General features: G+C 42.0%; 1 protein-coding gene across 1 annotated transcript in view; it reads left to right on the forward strand.

Moving 5' to 3' along the window:
- Positions 1 to 349: 349 nt before the first annotated feature.
- The window catches only part of LOC136877727 (juvenile hormone esterase), a 72,129-nt gene continuing 56,786 nt past the window's right edge, over positions 350 to 15,692 (forward strand). Inside the window, exon 1 of the mRNA XM_068228722.1 lies at positions 350 to 559. Within this exon, the coding sequence (XP_068084823.1) occupies positions 350 to 559 (210 nt within the window). The remainder of the gene's footprint in view (positions 560 to 15,692) is intronic.

The raw sequence follows: 15,692 nt of genomic DNA on the forward strand, positions 1-15,692 counted from the left end.
GGTAGAGGAAGACAGGCGGAGCGAGCGAGACAGGCGTGAGGAAAGAGAGAGTAAGCGCTATTGCTCCAAATCGAGGAGTGGGGGGTCTGCACTCTGGTCAACCAAGCCAAGTCGTCTTTTGCACCGTGCACAGTGCATGCACCACGCGCATGCACCCTGAGAGGCCCTGATCATAGACTATCATTCTCGCCAGTGAATGAGTACCTATATTGATACTTGTAGAAAAGTAGACATACTCAAGAGACCTGACGCCAGTCTTATCGGTATCAGCCACTTATGCCCGCAGTAATAACAATACTCGTATTTATCGTGTCTGGATCTGATATCCTCCAGTCTTTGCAGTTCCGAGATGAGGACAATCAACACATTAGTCTTCTCGCTCCTGGTTCTGGCAGCCTATCAACTGGGAGAGGCTGTTTCAGACGACGAGTTTCCCATCGTAAATGTCCTCCAGGGTCCTCTAAAGGGACGCAAGGTCACTCCAGAAGGTCTTGCACCATATTACAGTTTTGAGGGCATTCCATATGCTAAGCCTCCACTGGGAGAGTTACGTTTCAAGGTAAGGCTTCTTTTACGACCTTAGATGATTTCCTTTCAAAATGCAGCATATCTTATTCATAAAATTTCTCGAATAACCACCTGTGGATTCTGGTTTGCTGTTTAGAATTTTGGAAAAACTTACTTATTTTCACAGTGTGTTTCCAAACCAGTGATAAATTGAATTCTTCTCAAAGCCGCGCCTAGTTTTACTTAATGTCTCACTATCTGGATATTGTTCTATTTGTTCTAGAAAACTTACAACATGCAATATTAGTTCTTGTAATAGAACGACCGGGCGAGTTGGCCGTGCGCGTAGAGGCGCGCGGCTGTGAGCTTGCATCCGGGAGATAGGGGGTTCGAATCCCACTGTCGGCAGCCCTGAAGATGGTTTTCCGTGGTTTCCCATTTTCACACCAGGCAAATGCTGGGGCTGTACCTTAATTAAGGCCACGGCCGCTTCCTTCCAACTCCTAGGCCATTCCTATCCTATCGTCGCCATAAGACCTATCTGTGTCGTTGCGACGTAAAGCCCCTAGCAAAAAAAAAAAAAAAAAAAATAGAACGAAGCTATGCTATCATATCTTTCTACCCAATGAATAGGATAAAATGCTGTTTACTTGGTTTTTTGACACATTGAAAATAACACTCGTCGCCATAAAACCTATCTGTGTCAGTGCGACGTAAAGCAACTAGCAAAAAAAAACAAAAAAAAAAAAACATCTTCTTTGAAGAACATCCATTCTTTTCTTTTCGTAGAAGCAGAGATAAACCTTGTCACTGATGACATAATCCCTAACATATTCCGGCACCTCGGGGTATCCAAAAACCGTAACAGTTGTTGGTGGGACGTAAAGCAAATGACATTATTATTATTATTATTATTATTATTATTATTATTATTATTATTATTATTATTATTATTATTATTATTATTATTATTATTATTGTCATTAAACTTTTAAAAGTAACTAGATGGGGTGGGGTGGAGGGGGAGCTTCCCTTAGTCCTTCCCTAGAGCCACCTCTGTTGTGCATTGTGTTAAGGTAGTTTGAATTCTTGTGTCGATACTATAATACTATTCTTCCGGTTATTTTCGTATAGGTCTAGTAGAGATCTAAGAATGGTTTCTTTGAGACGGTTAAGGCGCTGGCTTTCTCACCCCAACTTGGCAGGTTCGATCCTGGCTCAGTCCGGTGGTATTGGAAGGTGCTCAAATACGACAGCCCCGTGTCAGTAGATTTACTGGCACGTAAGAGAACTCCTGCGGGACTAAATTCCGGCACCTCGGCGTCTCCGAAGACCGTAAAAGTAGTTAGTGGGACGTAAAGCAAATAGCATAGAATGGTTTCTTTGAATTTGCCTGCCCCAGATACTTCGGTTACGGATTTCTTCATATATTGAAGCAGCCATAGATAGATAGATAGATAGATAGATATATAATGCCTTTATTGGTGGCGAAGTTAGGGCTCAAGGTCCTCTCTTACACTTAACCACTAGATGAGTATACATATACATAACTTATAATTTCGAATACAAATAAAACAAATAATACTAATAGCAATAATAATAATAATAATAATAATAATAATAATAATAATAATAATAATAATAATAATAATAATAATAATAATAATATTAATAATAAAAGAATCCTTATTTTTAAAATACACAAAATAACGTACACTTAAATTATGTAACTGCAGTAATCCATTCATTCATCCCATTCATTCCTTCATTCACTCAACAATTATCCAGCAAGTCAGCGGGATCTACCCAGCAAATGCTCCCGGCAAGCCACTTTAAACTTGCGATGAGAAGGATTTTCTCTAATGTTCGCAGGTAGCGAATTCCATGACCTAGACACAGAGATTATGAAAGAGCGGTTGTACACAGCAGTGCGGTTTATAGGTATGGGAAGAGAGGAACCAGATCTTGTATTGTGTTCATGATAGGACGAGAGGTAAGAAAAAGATGGAGACAGATAGTCGGGAGTATTAGTGGAAAGAACTTTGTGCAGAAGCGATAGCATGTGAAGTTCACGGCGCTGGTGCACTCGAAGCCACGACAGCTCCTTATAATAAGGTGATATATGAGCATCATATCGCAGATTAAAGATATATCTTATGCAGCTGTTCAGGCTCCGGTCCAGTTTCTTGTTACTGTCCCAGGTTATTCCAGTCAACACAGTGTCACAGTAGTCAAATATAGGTAGTATAAGAGAGCTGCAATAAAAATGCCGTTACACTTTTCATCGGAATGTTTCCTCATTATATTCAAACTTCCTATTACGGTGCCAATGTAAGACAATGCAGATGAAATTCTTAATTCGCCTAATATCACAGCTTTTCGTAATGCTCAAGTTCAGTTCATCGCCGAAGTAGTGTTTGTAAAATGCCAGAGGTGCCCATTTAAAATCAGTCCTTGGGTTCCAATAAATTTACCTGTCATATTTGATCCTACATCAAACCTCTGAGCCCGAAAATCTAAACTTTCAAATATGCCAGCTGAGTGGCTCAGACGGTTGAGGCGCTGGCTTTCTGACCCCAACTTGGCAGGTTCGATGTCAGTCCGGTGGTATTTGAAGGTGCTCAAATACGTCACCCTCGTATCGGTAGATTTACTGGCACGTAAAGAACTCCTGCGGGACTAAATTCCGCTATATCTGCAACCACTTCGAATGTCAGAACTTTTGTTCCATACTTTCCTTTACTCCATGCACTTCATTTAAGCTCTTTCACAGTATATGGCCTACCTAGTATTTTTTTTTCAATGCAGCTAAACGTTCACCAGCAAATGGTTATTCATGTGAGTAGCCTATTTCTTGTTGTTGTGTGCAGTCCTTCCGATGAGGCACACCCCTATAGCCTACCAAGCGACTGTTGGTCAGCTCGAAGGCCTGTAGATTACGAGGTGACGTGTCGTCAGCACGACGAATCCTCTCGACCATTACTCTTGGCTTTCTAGACCGGGTCCGCCACCTTACTAACAGATAACACCTTAATTGTAAACATGAAGGCTGTATAGACCACGAACCAACCCTCAGATGCTGGTAAAAGTCCCCTGACCTACCCGGGAATCGAACCCAGCCATGAACTTACACCACGCGGCTGACCCAACATATTAAAACGTATCTGTTAATTATTTTGTTATAATTCTTTCTACCGAGCTCGATAGCTGCAGTCGCTTAAGTGCGGCCAGTATCCAGTATTCTGGAGATAGTAGGTGCGAACCCCACTATCGGCAGCCCTGAGAATGGTTTTCCGTGGTTTCCCAGTTTCACACCAGGCAAATGCTGGGGTTGTAGCTTAATTAAGGCCACGGCCGCTTCCTTCCCACTCCTAGCCCTTCCTTGTCCCATCGTCGCCGTAAGACCTATCTGTGTCGGTGCGACGTAAAGCAACTAGCAAAAGAAAAAAAAACTTTCTAGCTGTATTGTATGTAAGAACGTAATCAGCGAACAGTTGTGCAGGCAACTGTGCTGACTCAAACACCCGTTTTCCGGTTTGCAGCGGCAGGCAGTCACACTGTTCAGCCGCAGTCGCATTCATTTCTTAAGATAACACATTAATGTCCACATGTTAAATTTTTAATCATGCTTAATTCCCTTATTTTTCATATGTAAGTATGGTAATCTGTAGTAAGGAATTAAATACTAAAAGTGATTGAAGTGTGCGTAGAATTAATCACGTTAATGCATTTGTAAATACGCCGTTTTTCAGAGGATGCTATGTTATATCATTGTTTAAAGTCTAATATGTCGTTTCTCAATGTTGTATGGTAATATAGCAAAGTCTAGCTGATTCTGGCATACTGTAATGCGTGTGTAGCTGTAAAATGTGCTAGAAGAGGAGGAGTACACTACTAGAGTGATAATGAGGCGAAGGAGGAGGAGGAGGAGGAGGGGGGAAGAGTATCTGATTGCAAAACTGGGCCCTGTGAACAAAATTGCGTCTGTGAGGGAGCAAGGCCATCTGACCGTAAAACTGGGCCAAATATGGCGACTGTGTGGTTAGGCCCCTCCTGAATGGCGCCTGCGAGACGGGAAGGGCATCTACCTGTTAAAACTAGGTCCGATGACGAGGAGGGAAGGGTATCTGGCCGTAAAACTGGGCCCAGCATGGCAACTATGTGGTAGGCCCCTCCAAAATAACACCTGTGAGGAGGGAAGGGTATCTGGCCGTAAAACTAGGCCCAGGGTGGCGACTGTGTGGTGAGACCCCTCCAAAATAGCGTCTGTGAAGAGGGAAGGGCATCTGACCATAAAACTGGGCCCAAGGTGGCGACTGTGTTGTTAGGCCCGTCCGAAATGGCACCTTGATCGGGGAAGGGTATCTGACCGTAAAACTGTGCCCTGCAATGTTAGGCCACTTTAAAATGATGACTGAGGAGGGAATGGCATCTGACCGTAAAACTGAGCCCTGCGAGGTTAGACCCCTCCAAAATGGCGTCTGTGATGTTAGGCTTGCTCTCATACGCAAAATCCGCGAACAACCATTCCCCTACTACTCAACTAGGAGTTAATGATCTCGTGTCAGAACCCCGGTGAAGGGCGGGAGATGTCATGCGGAACTGGCGAGAATACCCTAGGACAGGGATGGCGAACCTATGCCACGCGTGTCACTAGGTGACACGCGAACACGATTTCGGTGGCACGCCACATGAACATAATAATATTTTATATATACGTCTTGTACTACAAACAATGCATATCTATAGTGTTTCACGTGTAAGAAATAAATATGTTTTCGGTGCCGAAAAGAACAGAAACTTAACAAAGGTGGTGATGACCGTATTTTTCAAGAACTCTGGCCAAGGGAATTCGGACTGATAACAAGATGTGTTGCCTGTGTTCGGAAACAATTCTATCCCCCACATTTAATGTAAAGAGCAATTTCAAGACTGGTCATTCAAATGTTTGTTCCATTTCAAATGAAGAAAGAAGAGAGTTCGTTTAGCAAAATATCGAACATTTCACAAAACAAACTAGTTCTTTTGTATCATCTTTCCACCCTAGGAATAATATCAGTGCGGCTGCATAGTACAGCATGCATGGGAAACCGATTTCTGACGGTGAGTTGTTGAAAGAAAGTTTCTTATTGACGTCCATACGTTATTTGAGAACTTCCCTAACAAGCAACTAATAATTAACAGAATTAAAGGAATACCAGCCAGATGAACTGCTGTCAAGGGTAGAATAATAAAAATGAGTGAAGAAGATTCGGATTAGTTGAAAACTAATTTGGTCCCACATGTATGCAGTATGTTTTGATGAAAGCATGAATGTGACCTTACAAACAAGGGTAGCTGTATGTTTTTTTTTTTTAAGATTTCCTTATGGAAATGTGATGAGAAAGAAATTAGTTTAATTGTTGAGCGTACAAACTACAACATGGAAAGATAATGAAGCTAATGGAGGAAGTGAAGTCCATTCTCAATATTAGTACTTTGGATTTTTATATCTAATATATAATATATAATCAATTTGTTTTACGTCACACCGACACAGATAGGTCCTGTGGCGACGATGGGACAGGCTTACGACTGGGAAAGAAACCGTCGTGTCCATAATTGAGGTACAGGCATGCAATCAAATGTATTTACAAGATATATGTATAATAAATAAATAAATAAATAAATAAATAAATAAATAAATCTAGTGAAAGCAACTCTTACCAACACTACTGCCAGAATCAAATACAGAGGGGAACTGTCCCAGAGATTTGAGATCAAAACAGGTGTTAGACAAGGGGATGGCCTATCTCCAATCCTCTTTAATTGCCTACTTGAAAAAGTCATTCGTGAGTGGACGAAAATGCTACAGGATGACTCTGGATTGAGAATTGGCTACAAGAAAGACAAGTTAACAGTCAACTGTTTAGCCTTCGCAGACGACCTTACACTCCTGGCATCCAGTGTGGAGGAAGATATCCATCAACTATCCTCTCTCGACCACATAGCAGCTAAAGTAGGGCTGAAGATCGCCATCAACAAAACACAGTTTGTCACCAACATCAAAGATGCACCCAAATCAATCCCACTGGGGGACAAAACAGTACAAAGGACTAACTCCTTCAAATACCTAGGAGAATGGATAACCCCAAACATGAATGAAGATCAGGCCATGAACAGCAGATGCATCAAATTGGAAAATGCCTACCACCTATGTAAGAGTATGTACAAATCCAAATCCCTCTCCCTTAACCTCAAAATCAGGCATTACACTACTGTAGTGAGACCGTCAGTACTATACGCCTCAGAATGCCTAAACATGGTAAGAAAAGGGAAACTTAGAAAACTGGAGCTGAAGGAAAGGAAGATCCTGAGAAAAATCATGGGCCCCATTAAAGAAGAAGGCAAGTGCAGAATCAGGCACAACAACGAACTATACCAACAATTGGAGAGCATTACAACATCTATGAGGAAGAGGAGATTGAACTTCTACGGTCATGTCATGAGAATGGACAATCAGAGGCTCACCTCCAGAATCTTCCACACCATCTCTAGAGGGAAAGCGACTAATGCCAAGTGGGCAAGACTCGTCAGAAAAGACCTTCAAGAATTGGACATTGCTCCCAGTGAAATTTATGACAGGAATAGATACAGAACGTTGATCAGAACATCAAACTCTCTCCAGTCACTAACAGAAAAAACAGTACGTCCGGGAGGAGGTGTGAAATGGACTCAGGAGCGAAAAGACATTCACAGTGCAAGAATGAAGGAGTACTGGTCAAAGAAGAAAGCTGCTAGAGATAAGAACCACGTGGTCCATAGCACGCCCAAACGGAACTAAAAAAAAATAAATAAATAACATATTATGAAACATAATCCGGAATGTGGAAAGGAAGTCGCTGGGGTGGGGGGTTTGAAGGTTTTAGACATCCCTTCATGGAAAACAAGTGGCACAGTCAACAGGTGAGAATAATAAACCAGACTTAAAATGGCACACTAGTTGGAAAAGGTTCGCCATCCCTGCCCTAGGATCACGCGTTGAAACTTCGTAGAACGATGGAGCGTTTTCGTTTGTGCGAGAATTCGAACAAGTCACAATCACTTCTTTTGATTTTTGGCTTAATACATGGAATAAGTACCTCAGCGTGCGTTGAATTGAAGGAGGATCTGCGCCTGAGTGATGCCTGTTTGTCAAAGCAGACTCACACTGCTCGCACAACAGCTGCGACTATCCAAGACCTGCATTAGGGGCGTGTCCACATCTACCATATTCAACAAATCTCTTCCATAGTGATTACCACGTGTTTGGATTACTCACGGGGATGCGGACAGGAAAGACGTTCCGTTCGGATGAAGAAGAAATATCATAATAATAATAATAATAATAATAATAATAATAATAATAATAATAATAATAATAATAATAATAATAATAATAATAATAATAATAATTCTTACGGGCTTAACCGTGGAGCAGAAAGAGGTTAAAGAAGGTGCTGAGGTGAATGGGTCTATCTACAAACTCAAAATTACCGGTAATTTAAAACTTGAACTGAAGATTATATTATTTCAGAAAACAACAACTTAACAAATATCAACATGCCAGGTGCAAAAGTAATCTTGAAACAAGACTAGGAAAATCCAAGATTAGTAAACTTTACAGATCCTGGGCTCCCAGCACCTCGCTTTACAATTCCTGAGCTCCCAGCTCAAATTTACAAAAGAGCACACATTTATTTGAGGGCAGAAATCCCCTAAATTCACAGAACACTCGCTTCCAAAACACAATTTCTAGCCTTCCAGAGGCATTCGTTAATCTTACAAAAAACTTTGAAAAAGAGCAAACACGCTCTCGGTTCCTTACTGCCTACTCAAGGCAACATTACATCAACCTCTGGTCTCTCAAACCACCATTTACAAATGGAACTTTATTTTTTACAGGGGTATTTAAAACCCAACCGACTGGGCCTTCAGCGAATAAGAACAGGTTAGATAACTGGCCCAAACACAAGGTGAATGGAGGCACACTGCACTCCAAGATAATGAACACTTAAGAACCTAAAGGGCGCTAGGCCGATGAAACATGGGCTATTCCCAAATTACTGAGGTGACTCGTATAGAAATTACTTTAACACATTACAGAAGGAAAAACAGTTACAAAACGTAGTCACCTTAAACCAAGATGAAGGGGTGCTCGAGAGGGTAATTCACTCCCTATCCCCGATTTAAAGTTAAAGCTTTATGAAATTGTTTACATTAGCCGGAAAAGATTTACATTTTAGAAAGTTTGTTAAATAACTAAAGATACGGACCTTTCCCTCGGATTAAACTGCGGAGTTAGCAAGAGAGAATGATTTTATGTGGACATTACCTTGTAGATGTTCTAGCTGCCGACGAAAGAGGCCGCCTGCCTCCTGCTTAAACAGACACACTCAGAAAGACGACGATCAATTGGCCAAGAAACGTGAAAAGCCGCAGTTTATAAACCCTCAGGGAAGGTTCGAGATCATTCACGACTAATCAAGACACACCCTCTTAATTTTATTGGTTAAGTTCAAAAGTAACACTCAAAATCGAACAAGAAGCCTGTGATATGTTGAAAATTATTTACAGAAATTTTTCATTGGCCAGATTCAAAACTGGCGGAAAGAAGAAGGAAATATTGCCAACCCAAAAATAAATGAACACAGATAGGTTATGGAAAACCTAGGAATACAAAACATCTTTAAATTATAAGTTCTTTCACTTTGCACCAGAGTGCACGATCATAACTTTTTGGTGGTGTCATTTGTAGAAAATGTCCAAACTTCTTGATGTATATCAAAACACAACCATGAGAAATTCCGTCAGTTTAGGACACTTCACAACAAAACAATTACTTAATTTTTCAGTGGTGACATCTTCTGATTAAAGTTCCAACTTGTTGTGTTATCAGTTTCACTGTTTGACCTATAGAGGAGTTCATTTAGGCGCTAATTTGAATGCGCGTCGTTGAGGTGTACCTCCCGGTACAGACCTCCCCCCCAAAAATGTCCTTCCTAGGGATGACACAGATTAATTTTGAGAAAATGTTTCCATTTGAAAAAAAAGGCCAGTTTTTTAAAGTGATTTGTAGAAAAGTTGTGGATTCAAATTTAGAGTGTCCTTGTGGTCGTAGAAGTTCATTACATGCTGATTAGATTAGACATCAAAACCTCTCGCCGCTGCCGATACCCGGCTGAAGTCGTCCGGACCCCCCGTGTACCCTCAGATACACCTCTCCCGCTACTATGAGAGGGGTAGTCGTGGTGATGGTCGCCGCAGATTAGATGTATATGTGCAGTCCCCAGATGTGTTGGCGGTAGGGTTACCGCACTTCAGCCTTTGCCGGGAAGATGTACTCCGGTGCGCCGTTCACAAGGAGTCTTCACTGTAGTGGAGTGGGCCCTTACCCCGTTCTAGTTTATCTCGCAGGAATTTGTTGCACGGCGGCTGATTGTTGAGGGGGCACTGAAACAGTAAGATGTAAGCGAGAGAGAAGTGTTGTTGGAGACTTGAGAGTACGATATTTATTTGTGATGCAGAGGGGCGGGTGGTGTGGAAAGTGCGTGTGTGCCAATAGTGCGTGGATCTAGGAGAGGGACGCTTGGTAATGGCACCAAGGAGTTTGACAGCAGGAAAACCAGAGGGGACAATCGTACATAGAGTCCATATACCAACTTTTAATAAAACACTTAGGGCAGAGGGCCTGAAATAAAAAACATAACCATCAAACTCCTGCTAAATTTATCTGCTAACGAAAATAGCAAATCACTTATACAGGTTTTACCCAGGAGAGGTGAACTCTAAAGATCCTCTCTGTGTCTGGATTGCTTACTAATAATGTAACTGGTGTTAAATATCTAAAATGACGCACGGCCCATGGAATCTGGGGGCAAGCTTGCCCGCAGAAACAAAATTCCTAACCATGACTTGATCTCCAATATTTAAATTGGTGGGCCTCCGTCCAGGATCATATCTTTCCCTAACATTTTCATGGGACACTTTAAGATTGGCCTTAGCCTTCTTCCATAGATCTCTAATATTGTCAGGATCTATTGTCTCTGGTAAAATATCAGTAAGTGACCAATGGTTAGAGAGCGGCGTGTTAGGAACAAATTTCAACATAAGAGAATTTGGAGTAAACTTATGGGACTCATGAACCGCCGAATTTAAGGCAAAGGCCAACCAGTGCAGGGACTTATCCCACCTGGAATGATCTTCATGATGAAATGCGATGAGAGCAGATCTAGGATTACGATTGACCCGCTCAGCCTGAGATGGTTGAGGATAATACGCCGAAGTAGTTACATGTGCTATCGGCAGATCAAAACAGAATTTGTGGAATAAGTTGGATGTGAATGCCTTAGCATTATCAGAAAAAATATATTGACAGGGACAAAAAGAAGCAAATATGGTATTTAAACAAGAAATGGTGGACTGAGCGGTTGACAACTTAGTCGGAAATAACCAAGAAAATCTGCTGAAACAATCTACACACACTAGAATGAATTTGTTGGCGTTCCCCTTTGATTGGGGGAAGGGTCCGACGTAGTCTAGGCGTTCCATGGGGCGCGACGCTTGGTCAGATGATAATAGACCTAGCTTAGTGAACAAGGTGGGTTTACTAAGCAAACAAGATTTACAAGCTTTTACTAATTCTCGAATTTCGCCGTCCATACCTTTCCTAATGAACAACTCTCGGATCTTTTCTCGAGTTTTGAAGATGCCTTAATACCCCCCTAATGGGGTCTCATGATAATACTTGAAGATCGTAGGCACAAGCACGGCTGGAACCACAACTTTCATCTTTTGGTGACGCCTCGACGGGCAACACAAAACCCCGTTCCTCAACACATAAGGGACGACATGTTCCCCAGAAGAAAGGCTCTCAATAATAGGGGCCAGCACATGATCTTCACGTTGATATTTTTCAAAGTCCCGAAACAACATGTGGGCATCAGTTAGAAAGGCATTAACACCCGAATGTATGGGCGCGGAAAGAGAAGAACTATCTTCCTGCTCGGCGGTCTCCACATCAAGAGAAAACATGCGGCTTAGTCCATCCGCAACAACATTTTCAGATCCTCTGATGTGCCTAACATCAAACTGGAAGGCCTAAATCCTGACGGCCCAACGGGATATACGACCAGTACGACGCGGCCTAGCTACGACCCAACTTAAGGCTTGGATATCAGTTTCTAGGTCAAACTTGACGTGTTCCAGACAGAGTCGGAACTTCTCTAGTGCAAATAAAACAGCCAAACCCTCATGTTCATAGATGGAATATTTGGCCTCTTGGGCCTATAATGTCCTAGACGCATAGACGATGGGCCGCCTTCCGAGTTCAGTTTCCTGAAGAAGCACAGAAGTCATCGCCGATGACGAGGCGTCTATTTGGACTTCGAAAAATCAGGCATTGAAAGAACCGGGGAGTTAGAAAGAGCTAATTTCAGATCTCCAAAAGCGGCTTGTTGAGACGGTCCCCACTCAAATTTGACGCCTTTCCTACGAAGTAAGTTCGAGGGTGCCGCTCTGTTAGCGAAGTTACGAATAAATTTTCTGAAGAAATTAACAATGCCGATGAACCTGGCTATACCTTTGATACCCTTAGGGGGTTTGATATCACGGATGGCCTGTGTTCTAGAATGATCAATAGAAACCCCATCTGGCGACACAATATGCCCTAGAATGACATGGAAGGTTTAGCAAAAGCTACCTTAGATAACTTGACAGTCAACCCAGCCTTACGAAGGCGATTGAGTACTTCCTTTAGATGATCCAGATGTTCTTCAAAGGTCTCAGAAAATACGACGACATCATCAAGATAATGATACAAGTATTCAAACTTGATGTCGGAAAAGACCTTATCTGGCAGTCTAGTGAGCACAGCTGCCCCCATGGGGAGCCCTAAAGGCACGTGGTTGTACTCATACAAGTTCCAATCCGTGGCAAAAGCTGTTAGATGTTTCGATTCTTCAGCTAGAGGGATCTGATTGTACGCCTGATTGAGATCAAGGATGGTAAAAAACTCAGCGTTCCGAAACCATGAAAAACAAGAGTGAGGGTCGGGAAGAGGTACAGATTGTAACACCACCTTCCGATTTAAAGCCCCATAGTCAATTACAGGCATGAAGACACCTTGGGGTTTCGGCACCAGAAAAATGGGCGATGAATACGCCGACTTAGAGGTTCGAATAATACAGTCTTTCAGCATTTGGTCGATGATCTCTTTAGGAGCCTTAATTTTAGGTGGAGACAGTCTATAAGACGGAAATCTAACTGGGATAGAATCCGTAACCTCAATCTTGTATTCAGTAAGGTGAGTAACACCAAGACTATCGGAAAATACATCCGGAAACGACTGACACAACTTACGAATACCTTCAGCCTGCTCCTCAGGTGGATGTCTAAGGTCTAACAACATCTCATCCTGGTAGGCGAAACAGATGAACATAACACAGAATTACATTTAAGCAACGGAATTTTACAACCATTAGCAAATTTGAAAGTGCACGACTTGCTCTGAATGTCGAGCACCAGACCGGTAAAGGACATGAAATCCGCTTCCAAATATTACGGGTTAAGACAAGTGTTTGGACACAAACAATTTTATTTTCCAGGTGAATTTAGAAATACGAATTTTGGCAAAGATGGAACCTAAAATTTCTAATGGAGAGGAATTAGCCGAAACGCATTCGACGGAAGTTGAACAATAATCGGGGAACTTACAGACAGACTAAATTTAGAGTACCATTCGGCCGAAATGATAGAACAAACACTCCCAGAGTCTAATAGAGCGGTAACGGGTTCATTATTCAATTCAATTTTAAGAAAAGGTACCATTGCGGGGTCTCCGGCGCATTCATGAGGCATTATTTAGGACCTTCGAATGATAGATTAGAAGAACTTTTACCCGTACTGGAGCTTTCGGCGGGTTTAACGGGGGCTGAGCCTTGGGAAGGTGTACCGACTCAGCCGATGACACTAGTCACTATTATTGGGGTTCGCGGAGGTTGCACCAGAAGTTGAGCAGGAAGGGGTGCTGTTGGCATTAAGGACATTCTTGGCTAGGTGAGTAAAAGAGCCACATTTGAAACATCCTTGCGATGACCCTGCTCCATTCCTTGACGCACTCGATTTTATCACTGGGCACTTGTTATGCAGATGATCCGTAGACCCGCAAAGCATAGCATTTGCGGGTGGTGTAAGTTCGGCGAGGTGAAGGTCGAAAGCTATTAGAAGATGAAGGGGGCTCCTTAGAGACTCGTAAGGTGACGGCATACCTTACTCCTTCGGCTGAGATCGCCATAGCCTCTAATTCTTAAAAGTTTTTAGGACGCGACGCGAAACCCAAATACGACCTATAGGGCGGGGAAATGCCTTCAATAATCGTCTGCATAATTTGATCTTCGGGAAAATGAAGAGCGAAAACCCTAGTGTAAACCATAATATCTTGGATGAAGTCTGTAAGATTTTCATCCAGTCGATGTACTCTAAAATAGTACTTCTGGGTTAATGAAGACATGGCTCGAGCCGGAATGAAGTTAGCTAACAGATGGGTGTGGAAATTTTCTATGGAAGATTGTTCAGCTATTTGCTTTGACTATTTTGTTAAGCAGACACCTATGGAGTAAGGGTAAATAATTTGAAGAATTTGGGAGTGAGAGAGGGAAAACACTGGTGCGTGATCCTGAAATTCAACTAAAAATCTTGGAAATGAAATGACTTCGTTAGTAGAATATACAGAAAACTTTGAAATTCCCCTAAGCAACATAGCCAGTGGATGAGGCAAACTACTAAACCCAGGTGACATAATTGTTGATGGCATAGACGGTTGAGAGGCTTCAGACACAGCGTTATATAAAAAGAAAGGTGGAATTTTTTTGAATTACTCGACTCAGTTTCCAATGGGGCTGATGATTGTTGCGTTGCTCCAGATTTTCTACTTTCTACCATCTTGGAGGAATCCTTCTCCCTCACAATGTTTATCACAGGGGCTTGGTTGGTTTTGGGAGCAGCTGCCCCAGACAATAATTGGTTAACTCTATTTGACATTCCAGATAGGTGGTCAATTAAATTACTGGCCTCCTTAGCACGATCTTCTTTTAACTTTAGAGACAATAGGTCCCTCCCTAGCCCTATTGTAAAAATGGAACAATCTAGCCTGTACTCTTTTAATACGGTGAGCAGATGGCTCGCTTACTTCAAAAACTTACTACCGAGGCTAGTACAGTGGTATTGTCAGTGATAGTGGATAGAGCCTCATCAATTTCCTTTTCCCGGAAAATTGGGATACAAATAGGCAATTGTAGGGATTCTTTAAGTTTGGCAGTATCTGCCGCAACCGTGCCTCCAGATTGAACATTTCTAATCAGTAACTCATAAATCAATTATTCCTTCCGCAAGTATACACGATGCAGGACTTCACGAGGGCAGGACATAATGATAGAAAATTTACAAATTTAGAAAAAAATTCCAACGACCGACAAAATTCTTAGAGTTCGGGGCGGATTGTATGTTTAGCCGTCAAAAAGGGCTTCATTGAGACCCATTAAACTACGCTCTGTTACCACTTGTTACGGAGTTACCCGTGGAGCAGAAAGAGGTTAAAGAAGGTGCTGGGGTGAATGGGTCTATCTACAAACTCAAAATTAATTTAAAACTTGAAGTGAAGGTTATATTTTTTTCAGAAAACAACAACTTAACAAATATCAACATGCCAGGTACAAAAGTAATCTTGAAACAAGACTAGGGAAATCCAAGATTAGTAAACTTTACAGATCCTGGGCTCCCAGCACCTCGCTTTACAATACCTGAGCTCCCAGCTCAAATTTACAAAAGAGCACACATTTATTTGAGGGCAGAAATCCCCTAAATTCACAGAACACTCGCTTCCAAAACACAATTTCTAGCCTTCCAGAGGCATTCGTTAATCTTACAAAAAACTTTGAAAAAGAGCAAACACGCTCTCGGTTCCTTACTGCCTACTCAAGGCAACATTACATCAACCTCTGGTCTCTCAAACCACCATTTACAAATGGAACTTTATTTTTTACAGGGGTATTTAAAACCCAACCGACTGGGCCTTCAGGGAACAAGAACAGGTTAGATAACTGGCCCAAACACAAAGTGAATGGAGGCACATTGCACTCCAAGATAATGAACACTTAAGAACCTAAAGG

The sequence above is a fragment of the Anabrus simplex genome, chromosome 7 (assembly GCF_040414725.1).
Source record: "Anabrus simplex isolate iqAnaSimp1 chromosome 7, ASM4041472v1, whole genome shotgun sequence".
In the NCBI taxonomy this organism is placed as follows: Eukaryota; Metazoa; Arthropoda; class Insecta; order Orthoptera; family Tettigoniidae; genus Anabrus; species Anabrus simplex.